General features: G+C 37.0%; 1 protein-coding gene across 2 annotated transcripts in view; it reads left to right on the forward strand.

Annotated features, from left to right (window-relative positions):
- Positions 1–18,770, forward strand: part of LOC144445440 (transcription factor AP-2-epsilon-like) — an 86,678-nt gene that overhangs the window by 2,551 nt on the left and 65,357 nt on the right. Inside the window, exons 3-4 of one of the 2 annotated variants that reach the window (XM_078134985.1) lie at positions 12,503–12,589; positions 13,637–13,697. In XM_078134985.1, coding sequence (XP_077991111.1) covers positions 12,503–12,589; positions 13,637–13,697 — 148 coding nt within the window. The remainder of the gene's footprint in view (positions 1–12,502; positions 12,590–13,636; positions 13,698–18,770) is intronic. The other variant, XM_078134986.1, reaches the window with a different exon arrangement.

An 18,770-nucleotide genomic window follows, 5' to 3' on the forward strand; every position in this document is an offset into this window, starting at 1 on the left:
ACAGTATACACACACCACCCTGGTAGGAACGATTTAAGTTCAAGAGCTTTTAATTCATAGCATGACGTTAATAAGAGTTCTATGTCTGAAGGGCCAAGTAAAAATACTGTTGTCTGTAAACGTGTCAAGACAAACGACTCAAAATTACATAAATCGGCGATGACGAAATAACAAGTATTAAGACATATTCACCGTCTTCTGTTCGAGGGTCATATGGGACTGTTTGTTAACGTAAGTGTACTACACGATTTTCAGTGAGATTTCTACCGAGATTATCGATAATTCTTTTGGCTTTCCATACTCTGTTCCATCGACCCCAAAGTTCTTTAGGTTGACTGGGAGTAGGGATAATTTGATTTCGACTAGTGCCCTTGTATTTTTCAAGAGTATCTCCCCGTAATCAGAGACTTGCTTTCCTACCAACGATAGTGTTCCCTGGCGGTATGATACACTCTGGCCGCAGTAGGTTACCACATCAACGTCGACATACTACGGGGTGATATTATTGATCGCAGCCTGATACGTGAATTACTTCGCCACAACCGGGCGACGACTGGGCTGCAGTGAAATGCCACCTCACATCTTTCAAAATTTGACAACATTCATCGGAAACTGCGCAGTCGACAAAAACAACTTTAATCCACATTAACCGGTGTTACCACTTCCAAGTCTACAGTTGATGAGTGACCGCTGGGGAGTGATTTGAGACCGTGTGTATGTACCAAACAACTTATAAAACATAGACAAACATACCGTTTTACACCTAGTAAAATATCTTACACACCTACCATCTTAATAATGTATCATTAAATTTTACCATTGAGGGAAAGTACTGATACTCTTCGCGCAGATGTTTGCCCGAGTAACCACCTTCCAAAGTATCAAATAGAAACAGACTCTGGTAACACCAGTTTTGTACATAGAACCGAATGCATCTTGTATCAATTATCAAAATACATCTTGTAATATCGACTCATTTTCCTAAATTTCACTTCGTTCTGACGTCCACGTTTATGTATGATTATTCACCTTTAATAAATACCTGGCAATAGTAATCGGCGAAATTCTATCTTATTAATAGATACACACACACTTAGTGGGTATATTCGTATTTTTAAATTTTACATTCCAGGCTTTCAAGTCTCCATGTAAACCGACAGCCGTCGAAATGTTCATTGTTTATTTTCTTTTTTATCGGAGAGTGAATTTCAACATGTCGTCAGACGTATGTTTAGGTTAAAAGAAACTTTGGGGTTTTTATTCACTCGCACTATCGTTTTAGTCCAAGTATGCTCCCATAGTGCGTCTGAGTAAACATTATAGAATTACCAGACAAAGTATCCCTTATGAAGTTGTATTTGCGGTGTCGTGAATTAGGTAGATAACGAGAGAAACTGTTCTATGGAGTACATTGGATCTATCAGACATTGGTGTTGGCTGGGTTAGGGGTACAGTCATGGAGTAAAACGCAGATTGAATATGCATGGTCATTGAGAACAGTTATCACTTCTAAAAAGCGATCTCTCCTTTTCAAATCCGACCACTACCGACTCTAAAGAGAATATAGGAAAAAACAATGGTGTTTGTCTTGTTAGCCTGTTCAATTCTCCTCGAACAAAGTACCAAATGAGAATGGCAATTGGAGTGAAAAACTCGAACATGTCCATTCACAATGTCTATGCATTTACCCCACACTTTATTTAAGTATTCCATAATCAACACAGCTACGTCACTGCGTTTTGACAACTTCCACTGATGGCCCAATTTTTGGGCATTTCTACCCGTAGTAGACCCTATTACCTGACTCTGTGGTTAAAGTCTGTCCAAAACAGCACCAAATAGTCTATTCTCTCAATTTTTTCTTCACATTTTCATAAATTTCTGTAACTGCAGTGACCGCCATTTTTTTTTTCAAATTGTTTCCGGGTGACTGTTATGACCGAGATTTTCGATGTTATACTTGCAGTATTATACTCGAACACTAAGAAATAAGTCTAACTGTTTCTAAATTTCGTATTATTTCGATTGGTGACAATATGATTTAGAAACTGAAAGCAAACTTTTAAATGGTGGAACTTGACTTAGAATGACAAGGCGAACTTAAAATAAACAGAAATCAGTGTCCGGTAGAAACTTAAATTCACAACGCTTTTTGAGGAGAAAGGGGTTTTATCGTTGGTTCAACTTCCGTTTAGTTTTGGACGGTCTCTGTATAGCAAACTATCTTTGCAAATTATTTTGTATCTATTCAAGTCTTTAGGGTTTCTTTGAAGCAGTAAGTATACAAGAAACCCTCTTAGTTCGTTTGTTCAACACAATGCAAAACAGTAAAACAACATACAAATACAGAACGCTCTCTGAGGTGTGTGTGTGTGAAAAGATAGGTCTGAACAAAAACACGGTCCCAGGCAGCTTCAAACTAATCTCCGGGGTTTTTTTTTCAGTCTTAAAGTTTGTCGAAAGGAACGATAAAAGTGGCAAACACGCATACTGTACGGACAATGAAACTAAAGGGGTGTCGACCCAATGAATCTGTAGACAGGTAATTAGGAGAAAAACGTCGACAAGTTAAAGAGAAAGTTTAGGATGATGTTTTGATTCGTAGTGATGTCCATGTTTTAGTTGAAGGTAGCGATAAACCGAGTGTTGTGTAGTTTTGGCATTTGGTCAAAAATAACAATTACGTGAGCACCTTCATGAGAATACCTTTACTTAAAAAGTAATTGAACTTGAAGTTAAACTAATTCACAGGTCCTTGAATAGAGAATAAACACAGGCGTTAAATTCATCAGCTTTTTTGCTTGTAAGTTAATCAAAATGCATAAGAAAACAGGCCCATTTCACATGCTTAATTTGCTGGTTTGTCAACGCTAACAGAACCAACCCTCGACTTCCAACCCAGACCAAAACACCCGTATTCTTCCATAGCAAACCGGACGAGGTCAGCTCCTCCCTCCGGGGAGAAGAAGGCGCTGAGGGAGGGGTTCCCCTTTGTCCCCGGAAGTGATGCTGGTTGTTAGAAAACGGTCAATGAATGGGGTGGTCAGACAAAAGAGTTCTGAGTTATGGGGGGTTGGTGAAAGCCAGCAGTCTGGCCACTGCATTCAGTTTAAGTATGCTTGGTTGATCGTAGTGAACAGTACGGGGTGACACCGAATCACAGACTACTCTCTGATTGATACAAACATACTCAATACCGACTATTAAATGTTTTTTATAGTGAATTTACACCTCGTTTCAACCTCAAGTTGATGAATTCTTTGTAAACTATTACATTGTGGAGAGCATCACATAACTAACATTTTAGTCTCATAGCAATACCAAGGGAACGTATACACCACAAAACAACAGTGCGTCGACGACCCCATGCTCCCAAACTCCCTCTCAACACCATCATTGTATATATCGACGCACTTTAAACACACTTAACGGGAATTGTAAAAACCATGAACTATATTTCTATATTTTACTATCTGCTAATGGAGTAAAATTCGTTCAGTCCGATTGGTTGTCGAGCGCCGACTCCGATACATGTTTATCATGCATATACGTCATACCTAAGCCTCTCTGATTAATAATAATATTAATATTAATTCCGCATCTAAAAGTCCCAGACTTTGTAACAACCATCTTATAATAGGGGTCAATTAATTGAACGTTTACTGGGCACCTTTGTGGGTTTTTTTATTTTCAGACCAAAAGAAAAAACAACAACCATTTACGCTTCAATAAAAAGAGACCAGAACATTTTGTTTTGACTCTGTTTGTATCGTGCTGTACATGGCGACCCGACGGCCTTCAACTGCGTTTGTTTGTTTGTTCGTTTGTTTACAACTCTTAGACAAGATAGGAAACCCATTGCGTGGAAAATTGTAATGGCGGACTACAGGTAGCGATAGTCTCGACACAGAGACATAGAGACACTTCTTTTTCAAACTAGTAACTTTTTGACATTGCTCAAAAAATTTTTGTGCCATTTGATTCAGAAGGAGTCATTAGTGTATATAGTATCAATATTTTGGCATTATTTTGGCAAAAATTCTGATTTTCTCCTAAAATGTTTCACTTCTGAGTTGAAAGACATTTTACTGATCAGACTATTTTGTTTGATGGTTGGCAACTGTTTTGGGTACTGACATCGAAACCAATTATAAGTTATGGTACTAGCGATTTTAATCGGCAATGTATTAACAGAAATAAAATCATTTTTGAGTATCCCCCTAAAACATCAAACTTTAATCCACGAAAATTACATACATCTGCAATCTCACTAAATGTTAGGCCAATGTTTATAAAATGCTTGTAATGTTTTTTTTTAAAGTTTGGTCATACAGTTGGTAACCACGAAGTTCTAATTGTATTGTCTGCTTCAAACGTGGACGTCGTTTTCGGCTGCTTAGATTACAATAGCGATATTCTCCTTTAAAAAGATGGCTTTCAAAATGCATTGCTCTTTTATTAATATCAATACTATTTGTAATCATCACCTCAAAGCCAAGGGATAATCTATACACTAGTAGTCACGTGGTCACCATCAAAAACTCTCTATTGATACCGAGATCGAGAAACTAACTTTTATTTTGATTTTTCTCCCCATAAATCCCAGATTTATTTTTTGACCGCTTTGAAGAAAAAGAAAAAAGAAACGCTTCGTTTACAAGGATAGTCGTGTGACTATATCAAATTGTCATTTTATGTTTATTGCACTTTACATGTTGTTATTAGTAATAAGATTTTTTTTTATGTTATTTATCAATTTTACAGAACTCGCCAGATTTTTTTTTAGATTTGCTAGTTTGTCAATGCATATGGAGTTCAGAATTACAATATACATGGCCAGTTGTGGGGCAATCGGCCAACCGACGAGCAAGTTGGGTACATCTAAGACTCCGTGTCAATGTCGTTTGATGGAACTCATAAAAAAATCCCACTTTCGAGACAGAATCGTAACAGCTGTGCATTCATCATGTCGTTCAAAATATGAGAACTTAGACAGCGCTTTTAACATTCACCAGAATTAGCCAATATTAGCCCCAATTCTTAGCGAGTGAGTGCGAAGCCATGAGGAGTAGAAAAGGTTACACGAGGTGAACCGCTCGATTTTACCTCACAGCTCGCTGGGGAACGTTATAGCGACGTTACGTTAAAACCCCCAACAAGCAGTCGTTTTGTTAATTGACGAAGATAATAAAATCAGCGACAAAATAACATTTTGCGACAGTCCGTTGAGCATATCCCCAAAAAAACGCGCGACGTTTGTGGAGCTCGAAACACTCCTCGGAGCCGTTAGCGACGACAACAAACAAGACTAGTCGTGTTACTGTCAGATTGTTACCTCCTTCCAGATTTTTTTTCTCGCTATCCATTGAAATGGTATATAGCGTCGGTAATGGCTATAAAGATATTTGATTATATCTAATATACTAGAAATCTAAAATTGGCATAATTTGGTAGATATTCCACTTTTTTCAAGGATTGATGATCAAAGGCAGCCAGACACGATGACTTACCAAGCGTAGCCGCTTCAAGCATTCATTTCGAGACTCTCAACCCAAATCAAACAGACGACACTGACATAACTGTCAATATAGAAATTACACCCGCCAAAATATTTGCAGACGACATGTGTGAATAGTAGGATAATTTTTTTCTGAATAGATCAAAGCCTTTTTGTCCCTTTGACAGTAAAGCCATGACATATTTTCACACATTTTTTGAAAAATATGTGAATGCATTTTTCTTCCCTGATTTGCTATGCAACGATTATAGTGTTAGGCAAGCTTTCTACTCCATAAAGGGTCTATTGAACGTAGGAATTATAAGCACACAGCAATTATAACGCTAAGAGGTGTTGCCAATATTGACACATCTTCGCTTTCCGAGTTTCCAGCATATTGCGCAGATTTTTCGACAATTTTCGCTGGCGTTCACTTCCGTGGAAATATTATACCAGTGCTGTCATGCCCGTATAGAAGGTTGCCATGAACAACGAAAGGTCACTGCAAAAACCTACACAATCTATAGTAACGTTGATCCGTAATCGCCCTTTACAAGGAGGTCGTACAAAGATACATATATAAATTATTGTGTTGAATTTTATTTACCCACAAAAGGTTTAGGCATTACTGAGTCTTAATAGCGAGTACACGATTCTTATGCCAACTTTATTTAAAGGTTTTTTTTTTTGAAACACGAATGTGCGAACTGTGAAAACAGTGATGTCATCCTGACATGCACCGCCATTGAAAATGTTCACTGAAACAACAGACTTAAAAATAACAAAATAATACCCCTTGTGTTTTTTTCTTTTCTTTTTGTTGTTGTTTAATTTCGTGGGTGGTAAGGCAAGACAAGATAGAACTCGTCGAATCCTATTGTTATGTATGTATGTATGTATGTATGTATGTATGTATGTATGTATGTATGTATGTATGTATGTATGTATGTATGTACATGTATGTGTGTGTATGTATGTATGTATGTATGTATGTATGTATGTATGTATGTATGTATGTATGTATGTATGTATGTATGTATGTACATGTATGTATGTGTGTATGTATGTATGTATGTATGTATGTATGTATGTATGTATGTATGTGTGTATGTATGTATGTATGTATGTATGTATGTATGTATGTATGTATGTATGTATGTATGTATGTATGTATGTGTGTGTATGTATGTATGTATGTATGTATGTATGTATGTATGTATGTATGTGTGTGTGTGTGTGTGTGTGTTTATGTATGTATGTATTTATTTATTTATTTATTACCCATAACAAGCTGAGACGCTGAAAAAACAATTTGATACCGGTGAAGCGATTCCAAACGCATTTTCAATCTCGTCTGTATCAGTATTATTAGATTTTCAAAATCTGAACGCTAAATCGTCGGTGAGTAAAGGTCATGTCAGCCTTCTCACATAGTTGGGGTAATTTCCTTGCTGCATGGATTACAAACTAACGTCTGACGAGTTCTGAGTGCTGGGGAATAAAAGGCGACGTTTACAGCTGCCTTCATCCTTTAAACGCATCAATGTCAACCCCAAAAAACGTTATAGCCCAACACACTTAACTACTTCTCACATCCCCCCTCACCTTATAGTCCTTCTATACGCATTTGAGATTTGTTTTTTAAAAAACGCCGAGAATCTCTCCGAAAGTAGAACGTTCGATAGTGTAATGTAAAAAAATGGCTGCTACAAAAGATTGTATGAATGGAAAGGTTCGAAGTACAAATGACCTAAGCTTGTGAAAGAATATCGCAGCCTTTTATAGGTAATTGTATGAATTTGAAATATGTGTATGTTCATTTCACCACCGATATCAGTTATGTAGATTTCAAAGCTTTTGTTAGGGTCAATTTCTAGTTCGAAGCCTGGAATACATATATGTGTCAGCGATATTTTTTTTTAAAGAGCGGACCATATACCAATGATTTTTATTTTGTCTGCAGTATGTTGATATCTGAGAGAGAAAAATCTAAGTAATCATTAGTGGATATCGACGGATGTTACTTTTTATATGTGTGATTTAAGGGTTTAGAGTAGACTCCTCTGTGTAAGCAAATTCTTTAGTAATATTTATCAAATTGTCGACCTGATAAAGCCTTCAATTCGAATGTGGACGATGTGTAGGGATTATCCCTCGTTTTGTTATTAATCGTTAAGATTAACAAACCACACGACACTACTGTAAATCCATAACTAAATATTCCTCTAATACAAAAGGCGATTTCTTAAATAGAAAACACACAAAAACGAGAAAACCCTGAAATCTATAATATTGTCTGTTTCAATGAAATGTACACATGGCATGGATACTTAGTACTGTGCTTTCATACTGAATGCGTTTTTTTTTTCATGCTGTTAAGAAACAAAATCAGTTATTTAGCAATTCAAAGTGGAGTAACGTGGTTCCAACTGGGTAGATTGCAGAGAACGCTTGTTAGCTCAATCGTAGTGCTGGGAAGTTGATTTCTCGGATAAATAGAATCCTATTCCAGAAACAAAAATATTCCGTAAATAATTTGGTTTAGGTTCTCAAAGACACGGACAAGAAACCGCCAATTTTGGTATCATTCTAAACGGTTCGTTTAAAATTCTAGATTGAAAGTTGGTACGCTTGATTGATGCACAGATTTAGAATTAGAATTTATATTTTAAGTTCTTGCCAAGGTCTGGTGTTAATTTTTATATTTTCCTAATCTCAATAGACTCCGAAGGTTGGAAGCGCCCATTTCTGAATTATACATTTTTTAGTATATTTCCGTAGTAATTATGTTAGTACAATTGTGTTAGAACGCGGGGGAAAACTCTAATTCTATCTCGTTGTCACTGCTTTGCCGTCGACGATAAACACTAGCAATTTCAGCGGGGAAAATAAGCTTGGGTAATTTTACACGCTTGGCAGTGAATGAGTTTAAATGATTTTTGCACGTAGTTCAAACTAACTGTCATTTTTGAGTGAAGTACTTACGGATGAAATTGCGTTGTCTTTAACGGTAGTTTTGTCGGGCAGTCCTCGGGGAGGACTGACTTGTCCCACTGTAAAAATACCTTAATCCAAACTCGTCTTAAAAACGGCGGATTACCTTCGTAATTTAACAGATTAATAATGCATTTTTCTCCTCATCTGAGCTACTTAAGTGTTAACTCGGTGAAGTGGAGTGAAGACTTCTCTCACTACATTCGCATTCACATTTTATCATCTCAACGCTGTCAGTCTTCATAAAGAGCATAACAAGCTGCCACGTGCGTCTAAAAATACCGTTCCTGGTTTTTGGTTCGACTACTTTTCAATTGCCCAAGCCAACACTAAAAAAAAGACGCTGGTCTGTAAGAGCATTTGCTAGCTGTGATTGGGGCAGATAATGCTGGTAGCAACGTCCAGGAAAAACGAAACACATAGAGAACCTGGCTGTGCTATACCGTATCATGACTAACGAGTACTAACAGAGGGAGTGCCTCTTAGGGCCCAGCCACGATTTTAATTGTATCCCCCATTGGTTTTTTTGTATGGAGACGGGATAAGTGACCAATGTCCCCGTCCCCAGCAGTGCCCAATAAGACGTGTGATATCTATCACAGTCTTGCACTTAGCGTGTCTGTCCAGCAGCGCCAGTTGGTTCGAACCTGCTGTGGAACAAAAATTCCGCTGTCCAAAATTGTATATCACTGCAGTCTCATTTACGTTCATATTTTCTGCTTCAAATTATATAGCCATTGGTTTTATGCTATGTGTAGAACGCCTTGGACCGGTCTGATCGTTAGAGAAACTCTATAGGCGCAGATTCTGTACATTTCATGCATTGTTCAAACGTTGTCGTATTGTGGCTGCAAATTCATTTCGACCATTCAGTTCCCTTCGAAATAACACTGTTGTAATTTCATGAAATCCGAAATTAAATTTAGCGTAAGTGGCCATGCTTATTAAGATAAGTTAAGTAGCACATGGGGATGTCTTGTAAAACGTCCATTTGGTTGTTTTCACGCAGTTCGTCATGTCCCCTGCTTTTCACATCCAGCACGTGTTCTCCATGACTGTCTTAACATATACCAAGGCTATTTTCAAGAACATTTTTCTCTCAAAACAACGAATTTTCATACATTTATTTTTGACATGTGAAATTTACTTCACTCGAGCACAAAAAGAATTTTGAGGAATTTTTGAAATGAAATGTACATCACTTATGCATGGAATCCTACGGTGTTTGACACTAACCAGACATCTGAAATCGATCGTTGATATCGACATTGGGAAAATTGCCGTTTGGTTTCAAAACGGAAGTTTTGTGGCAAAGAGCTGTCTAACCACTGTTGAGGCTTTTTTGTTTTCTCTACCTACCTACCTCCATCCAGATTTTCACAATACACCGTGATATAGTAACTGTAAACAAGCCAATCTTGTGGCGCGCAGTGTCCCTAATAAACTCATATTTCTTGTCGTTAATGGAAAGCGATATTGTAGTTATATTGTTGCCCGATTAAAAAGACGGTTTTTAGTTTCACTCAATGTTTTAATTTCTAGCGGGGTGGTACCTGTGCGTCTTGTCAAAACAATTTGAATCGGTGTATGGAAAAGCTGTATCTGGACTCGACAATGTCACTTAGGATTTCTGTCAGGTATTATATATATATATATATCAGTGCTACAAAAACGAAGAACGGAGCAATCACCAATTGAAGACAAACCATTTTATACATTAGTTGAAAGAGCTTAAAGTAGAATCCTCATTTTCAAAATATATAGAGAGAAAAAAAACCGACAGATTAGCTTTCTTGTATAGAAATGTCTTCTTATCCCTCCACCAGCTTAGGTTATTAGCTAACCAATACATGATAGAAAGGCTGGCCTGGAATAGTATGTAGTATATACACAATCGAGAGTAATTGACGGTTGACGGCTACTGAGCAAAATATTTTGTCTTACAGAATAGGCACAATCACGACACAGTGATGAATGAATGATGTATTGACCGAAAAACGTAAGGGTAGCTCACCAAATTAACACCTATGCCATAAATCAAAAAAATAACTCGTGTATTTGAAGAGAAAAAAAACACGAAAACAAATATGAAATTGGCTTTTATTTATAGACACGAAAGTGATTCCAATATATTTATATTGCATGGGATATGTATTTGATGAACAGTGTTGGGCAAGGGTGCCTGTGAGTCATGCATTTATTTTTAGAATTTGACAAAAACAGCAATGATTGTTACAATACTGAACACTTTATTCATCGATTTGTGTTAGTAGTTTTGCTGCAGCAAAATTATTTTGAATTTGAGATGGCTCTAGGAAATCTGACAGTGATCTCTCCTCCCTCCTCCCCCCTCCCCCTTTCTTTTGCTCTTTTAAAGTCACTTCATTGCATTACTCTAACAGCTACCCTGTCTGTTACAATTTAAACATAAAGGCTATTTCTTATATCCAATCACACAGATAAAAATCGTCCATGTTGAGCGTACTCTTCGATTGTCAGAGTGTTCCCGAGTCCATAATTACATACTATGATACTAGGCAAAAACCTCTTTGTCAAGTCTTGTTTAGAATGAGGCCTCTTTTGAATCGCTCCTTTGCTTCCAAATTTCTGATAATTGTGGCTTACTTATCACTCGTTTGGAGTAATTGCTTCAAAGTCAACTGCCCTGTGTCAACGTTCTTTTTGTTGGAGTTTTATTTTCTCCAATATTTCTCCGATTTACAATGTGTTGAAGGGAAACAAAAACAGACCTTTTTTTAGGAGGGTGTATACAATCTTTTGGATTTCTCTCTCCCTCTCTCTCTCTCTTTTTGAAATCTATCGTTCTGTCAATACCTGTCTTTTTGAAAAACGTCAACGGGTTTAGTAGTATTTTATGCAGCATTCACAATATAACTTCCTGTCAGTAATCTTGTAGGTCTTGTGAAGGCTGTACACATGGTATAGCATTCCCTCACAAAACAACGATGAATAGACTAGGTCCTCTTTGTTGTTGCGCAGACGATCTGTTGTTCGACTGCTTCTATACGCTGCTGCCTATCTAGTTCGGACGTTTGATTTCTTAAGTAAACAATTAAACTGTTCTTTACATCGTCAAATGGAGAGTGAGATAGCACTTAACGCTACTTGAGGCGACTTTCGAGGGTGGATTTTTTCTTCTTTAAGTGTAGTTCCACCAATAGTAACTTATTCTTTCTGTAAGGGGAAATTGTCGTTGGGTCTCCTCGTGTTCAGAACGCAAGTTATGTTCACCAATATGATGCTTGTTGTCCAGACATTACACCTTCTGTATTCAATAAGAGACTTTCCTTTGAGGTGACCAGTACAAAACTGTCGAGTCGATGTCAGTGGGGGTTTTCTTTAATTTTGTAGCTTCTAAATATAGTCACGGGAATAAAGCCAGTCCTTAGACTTTTTTTGTTTGCTCCATCATAAAAGAGAATTAACCGAGTTAAGATATTAATTCACCACGCTGTTATATTCGAACAAACGAACAATATACATATTTGTTTAATATTTTATAATATCTGGTAATACTGATTTACTTCAAACTATGTTATTCAATGGGTAGTGCTCGCGATGAAAACCGTTGACGCGTCAAAACAAAGACGAAGCCAGTTTCGAAGGTTGAATTTGCATAAACAACAAAACAGAACTTTTTTAAATTTTTTCACTTTTTACCATTTTTTTCTCGGAATCATAGCGGTGCACTTTCAGCTCGAGATACAATCGAAGGTCCAATATGATTTTTATCGTCAAAAGTTTTCGAACAATTTCGGAAATTGAATATACAACACAGTCGATATGAGATCCTACGAAAATTTGCATATTCCTCAAAAGAGACTAAAATGTTATATATTTTTTTCAAAATCTTTTCGGAATAGCTGGTGCACTTTCAGATCGAGATAAAAACCAACAATTCAATTTTGTCCAAATTTTGTTGTGAAAGTTTTAGAATAGTCAGCAAAAGCCATTAAACTGACAAAGTTTTACCTAACATTGTTTACACAGACGAGCAACGACAGTTGGCTGAAATGGAAAGGACAGTACAGCTATTACGATGCAGCCGTCCAGTGGATGCGCTACGGAGACCATAATGTTAGTACTGTAAGACTCAATTAACCCGTTTACCACCACACATTTAAGAAAAAACTATCAAAAAGTCCATTTTCCTTGAAAATGTGACCCCTTTTACACAAAATGTTGACAATTATGATGAATAAAAGATTAATTGTATCGTTTCAGTCGAAAATGTAGGTATTTTTTACAAAAAGGTACAGAAAGACAAGAATTTTTATTCAAAAAAGATTTGGCGGGAAATAGCTTTGTATTGAAAAGGTTAAGTACCCCCTGCTTCCGAGGATTATTTGACATCATTTTAGGTAGACTGTGATTTCTGACGACAGTCTTTTCACATATTTGATATAGATAAGTCAGTGTGATGCGTTCTCGTCTGCCCACTATCTTTTTTCCCCATAACTTGCACATAGTAGAACTTTTCTAGAACAGTTGAACCATATTTTGGCTACAAAATTTCGTTGTTTTTTCTGCTAATTTTTGGTGATATTTAGTTGAATGTCCAATTCGTTCTCCGCCATGGGCCAGCAAAGAAACGTTAATGTGTTCCCCGGTGCATGACGCTTCAATACTTAAATCATTATGTTATTCATATAACTGTATTTACATGTAACATAAAAATTACTTGTAATTACGGTCGAAAATTAAGTCAAAATCGGTCAGTTTTATTGGCTTTGTGCGCTTTTCTGTGTGATTTTTTTCTAAGGCTGTATTTCATATAAGCTGTGATTGCCTGTTCTAATCGTGAACTGAGATACTCTCTATGAAAAAAATGTTGTTTTGGTTGATTGTGGTTGAAAAATAAACGGCTCTAACGCGGGCCAATGAAAGCAGACGACAATAAGTGTAGTAAAGGTACTTAGTAATAAACGTATAAAATCAATATGAAAACACAGACACAGCGGAAACTCTCCCATTCTTTTGTTGCTTTCCTACCTCTCTCTCTTATTAACCTCCCAGCCTGCGCACTAGTAATTCTCAAAATTGTCACCGCCTTTGGCTGTTTCCTTGAAACTTGAGTCCAGTCATATCTGACAAACGCTATCTTTCTGTTTTCATTTTCTGCAGCAAGCGGGTGACGAAACAGGTACTTTTATTCCTGGCGAGCACAACTCAGTTATCCGAAAAGGTAAGTTCGATTTTTTGTGGGAATAAATTTTTCAGTTATGTTGTATCCTTAACTTATTAGCCTGTTATGATCTTAACTGATTTTTTTTTTCGCAATCTGTTTTTCTCAATCCGTCCATGGTGTAGGATTTCGCGTGTTATGTGCATATTGAAACCAATCCCTGGTTACCCACCCTAAGCGCTTGTAATGTTGCTTTTTCATGTATTCCTAGTACAAATAATTCATGTTTGTGAACGTTTGTGAGCAATCCCAATGGTGTCTCAAATTCGTGTGATACATAGAACTCCTCACGCGTGTTACATGAGGGTTTAGTGCGAGTTACAGTCAGGCTGTTACCATATATTGTTAGTTTTGCTTAATCCCTAAAATATATACAGGGGCATACTCATAGTTCACGTTCTGCACTAACAGGACATCCCAACACATTGCAACCTGTTAACCTGGTCTGTAAGCTTATCGTCTGCTAGTCTCAAACGGTCAAATTTCACAACTCCTCTGAAACATTGTCGTCAAAATTTTAGACAGAAATTATTTTTGAAGATTTTAATTCCTTAATCGGTCTAAAATTGAAAAAAAATCTTCAAAAAAGTTTATTACAAAACAAGATTTTCATGACATCTTACACATTGTTGTCAAAATTTATTCTCCTACTACTACTGGACTTCCACATTGATCTAAAATCGATGAGATGTCCAAAAATTCGCGAGCAGAAATTTTTGTGACAAAATTTCGGGCGCGAAAATGAATCATGGGTCCTAACAAGAACGCATTTCATTCAAATGACAGGACTGTTATCAGTGTGCGTTCGGTAAAAGTTTAATACATAGCAAAAAGGCTTTCATTAGATACTCGGTAATCTGATATGGCAGTCATTTGCACGAACCAACGTCTTCCCATAACAACGCAATCTCCCCTCCTTAGATCAGCCGACGAATAATTCGCTATGGATTTTTACATTATAGCGTAAGCATATGCAATTATCGCCAACTATAGCCAACTATATATGCATTAAATATAAACGGTCTAGAATTGGAAATGGGTTTTGATTTCAGAAACAATTTAGATCCGTTGACTTGCCTGTAAGTTTGACGGTGTTTCTTGAGAAGGGTCGGTGAGTGATTTACTACGGTAACCGAATTTTTTTTCGGCCTTACACGTTTTGTCTGAAGATTTGTTTCCACCTTCTTCTATTCTCCACGGGGGAGAAGAGACATGTATGAATGCAAATTGCAGGAGAGTGGAGGGGTGTCTGCCAAGGTGCAGTAGTTCGGCGCTATGAATGAAACAGGGTTCCTCCACTACTGTGATCCGGAGCATTTTGCAAAAAGACAGAAGTATAGTATACATGGCAGGGTCGTTGCATTTACCTCCTGTTTATACTCGCCAACAATGGAAGAAAGGTATACAAAATAAAAATGAGACCAGTTAATGAATAAACGAGCAACTGCTCACTCTTGTATTTGGGAGAAAAACGTTAAGAAATGGCTCATTGACAATCCAACAATACGGGCTTTGTAATATCCTATGTGGCCTTATGAATTACTGTGTACACGAACACGCTGTGAAGGACTTTACCACGTATAAATGGAAAAGGAGAAAAAAAATCTGGATGAAATGTTGGAACTTTGATGATGCAGTGAGTCGGCGAGGGGAGGGTTCGTAGAGATTTACCTTTTCATAATTGGTAAAAGAGGAGTAGAAAGGTGTCCATGGCAACCGGATCAAGAATGGGGAGAATGACATGTTGTTTTTTCTAGAAATCACTGAAACTACTTTTTGTGCTTGTGATGGTGCTGTTTTATAACTCTATCTAGCGAGTCAGCCGTGCGAATTCCTATTCGCAAAGTGATAGCGAAAACAAGCAAATCAACAAATTCTTCAGACGGGAACGAAATTTCAACTCCACTGCGCAAGCAAAATAATACGGGGAAACTTTTGTGTGTCGTCTCTGCTCTGTTGTTAAACAAATTCGAGTTGACATGGGGACTTGATTGTGTAAAGGAAAGTATATATGTGTTGTCGATAGGCAGCAATAAAAAGCAGTGGCAAAGCACTTCTGACGAAAAGATGTCTAAAAAAGCCGCCAAACAAAATATCACATAAGAAATTCATATAGCACATTTAATATTCATAGCACTCTTGAAGACTACCCGAAACATACTCGACAGAGCTTAACTGCTTTAATTTTCCAGGTCAGGCTCGTTCTCAGTCAGATTCCCTGATTCCCTGTCAATACTTATTAAGCAAGACAATACAACGACAAGATTTTTCCTTGCCAAAAAGAATTATGTACACTCTGTTATCAATAGTCAGGGACAAACAAAAATACTAATTTTCCATTTTCGAATGTTCTTTTGCTGATTCTTAAGAGGGGTCAACTCCAGGAGATGTCAATATCTTTGCAAATTATATATGAGGGGTAACAAACCGGTAGTCCACGGGGACCTGGCAACCCATTCGACGAATTTAAATTTTCAAAAAAATATGATCAAGCGGAGAGAGCAAAAAAGTTGATCCGGAAAACTTAATTTGTTTGATGTGTGATCCATGTTGAAATGCGTTTGTTGGTTGCGCACATCAAGCCACTGAGCAGCATTTAATGATTTAGTTTTGGTCACGATTTTAAGAGAATTTTCTTTTTTAAAAAGTGGAATTTTAAGAAGAAGAAAAATGTGCTCACGCTGACGACAGTAGTTTGATATCTCGTTAATGTATTAACCAGGGAGGACCTAGATTTGGAATTGTGGTTAAAAAGGGTCATATTTGGTGAGAATTGTACCACTACTTTAGCTTGATCTCAGACTACAAAGTGCCTCCTTATCTGTTATTACTTTTTATCGACTGCATATTGTGATCTAAATTTGTTTTCAAGTCAATGTTTAAAAGGGGCCGGGGAATAAAAAAAGTTCTGCATCTCCAAAACTTTGAATTACGTTTATAGAACATAGTATCTCAAAATCTGACACCAATTTATACGGACTGGATTAATACACATTATAACAAATCTGTGGTTGACGTCGGAAGTAAAAGTTGTCATTCGAGGTCAGAGGTCATATTTTAGAGATAATATACTGTAATGAAGATTTGGAAACGTTGTTTCTTTTAATGGTTGATTTTATTGGGGGAATATGAGACGAATAATTTTATTGTTTTGAAATGTTTTATGCCACGACTTAACAGAGATTCATAAAAAAAAGAATAGTTTATGTGATTTTGGTCCGGAAATAATCTGATCTTTGCATATCACGATATTACACGAATTAGCAACAAAGTGCCGCGTGGTATGTTTGCTGTGGAAATATCGAATATTAGCTATGGTAGCATACAGGCCCAGACCGCGGCCAAATGGAAAGTACGCAGACAGACAGACAGACAATTAGGTTAAGACGGAGAGTGGGGAAAGGAGTGTGAGATAAACACAGAGACGCGCAGAGACAGACAGACAGACAGACAGACAGACAGACAGGCAAGCAGGCAGGCAGGCAGACAGACAGACAGACAGACAGACAGACAGACAGACAGACAGACAGACAGACAGACAGACAGACAGACAGACAGACAGACAGACAGACAGACATGGAATCGAGGCTTGAAGGCAGACTGGTAGACAGGTGGAGAGAGGGGTGGACAGACAGACAGACAGACAGACAGACAGACAGACAGACAGAGAGAGAGAGAGGGAGGGAGGGAGGGAGGGAGGGAGAGACAGAGAGAGAGTCGAGGCTGGAAAGCAGACAGAGGCAGACAAAGATAGTATACAACACGTGCAAACAGATTTCATTTACGACGACAGACTGCATAAAGATCTGCAGACGAAAGGAAAATGAAATGATGAATTAGCTAATCTAAGATCCGCTTTGATTGTTTGCGATTAAAAATGTTAGCAAAGCGTTCGTGATAATAAATCGCGTCTGTTTGCGTAAGATAATAAATAATAGATTTACTTATACCCTGTCCTTGTCACACACACACACTATAAAACTGTTCTCTCAACAAAGTTACCATGTATGACATCACAAAAACTTCAACATCAATTTGTCCAAATAGATAAGTGGTCGCCAAATGAATCAAGGTAGAAGATATTAGACCATTCGTACTCATAAAAACACACACACATGATTTGACAATCTCAAAAATACGAATTTATTCTGACCATACGTATGTAGTAAATGTATTTGCTCAAATAGAATAGAAATACAAATTAGTACGTTCAATTTACTAGAAGCTGGTCAACACGTAATCGCTGAGGTTAAAAAACGGGAGAAATTTCATACGTTTCCCTAATACAAAATGCAAACTTAATGCAAATTTTGACGATATTTCATTTTACAATGTCTATACCATTTTCCAGAAATTAGGCACAAAATATGGTGAGCCAACTGTTTTGAATAAATTTGCATAATGATGATGGAACGGAAATTGAATTTGGGTGAATTAGGAAGCGTGCAAAATTTCTGAAAATTGCACCGAATGAAATTTGGACTCCGTAGATGTCGTTTTGCAGAAGGTTAAATAAGGATGAGACACTTGTAAATATATGTTAAGACTCAACACTTTAGGGCTCTATTACAGATAAATGAGGGAATACATTAAATACCAGAGTTCTATGAATTATCTGCTGACTCGCTTTTTGAAGAACTTTTTGTAACTGTCATCACGTTTGAACCAGAAATTCTCACAAAAACAAATTATTCAATATTATTTTTCACACTTTTGTCTAAAATTGTGTTGATATTTGACTGAAATTTATAGGCGCGCGACAATTTTGTTACAATAATTTTGATCTATCATCTCTGTTCGACCAGGAATTCTTACAAGTATAAGGTACTCAAGATTATTTTTTTTTTTAGTTTCGTCTAAATTTGAGTTGATATCTGAAAGAAAGTTATTGACGAACGGCAATTTTGTTCCAGTAATTTTCATATAATTGTAATCACTTTTCATCCAAAAAAAAATTACATGGAAGAAATAATTTGTCGGCCTTACTTTTCTCAACGTAGTCTAAAATTGTGCTGATATTTGCTAAAATTTATAGAAAAAATGACATTTTTCCAATAATTTTGACATGCTTGC

Source organism: Glandiceps talaboti, chromosome 14 (assembly GCF_964340395.1).
Source record: "Glandiceps talaboti chromosome 14, keGlaTala1.1, whole genome shotgun sequence".
Classification (NCBI taxonomy): Eukaryota; Metazoa; Hemichordata; class Enteropneusta; family Spengelidae; genus Glandiceps; species Glandiceps talaboti.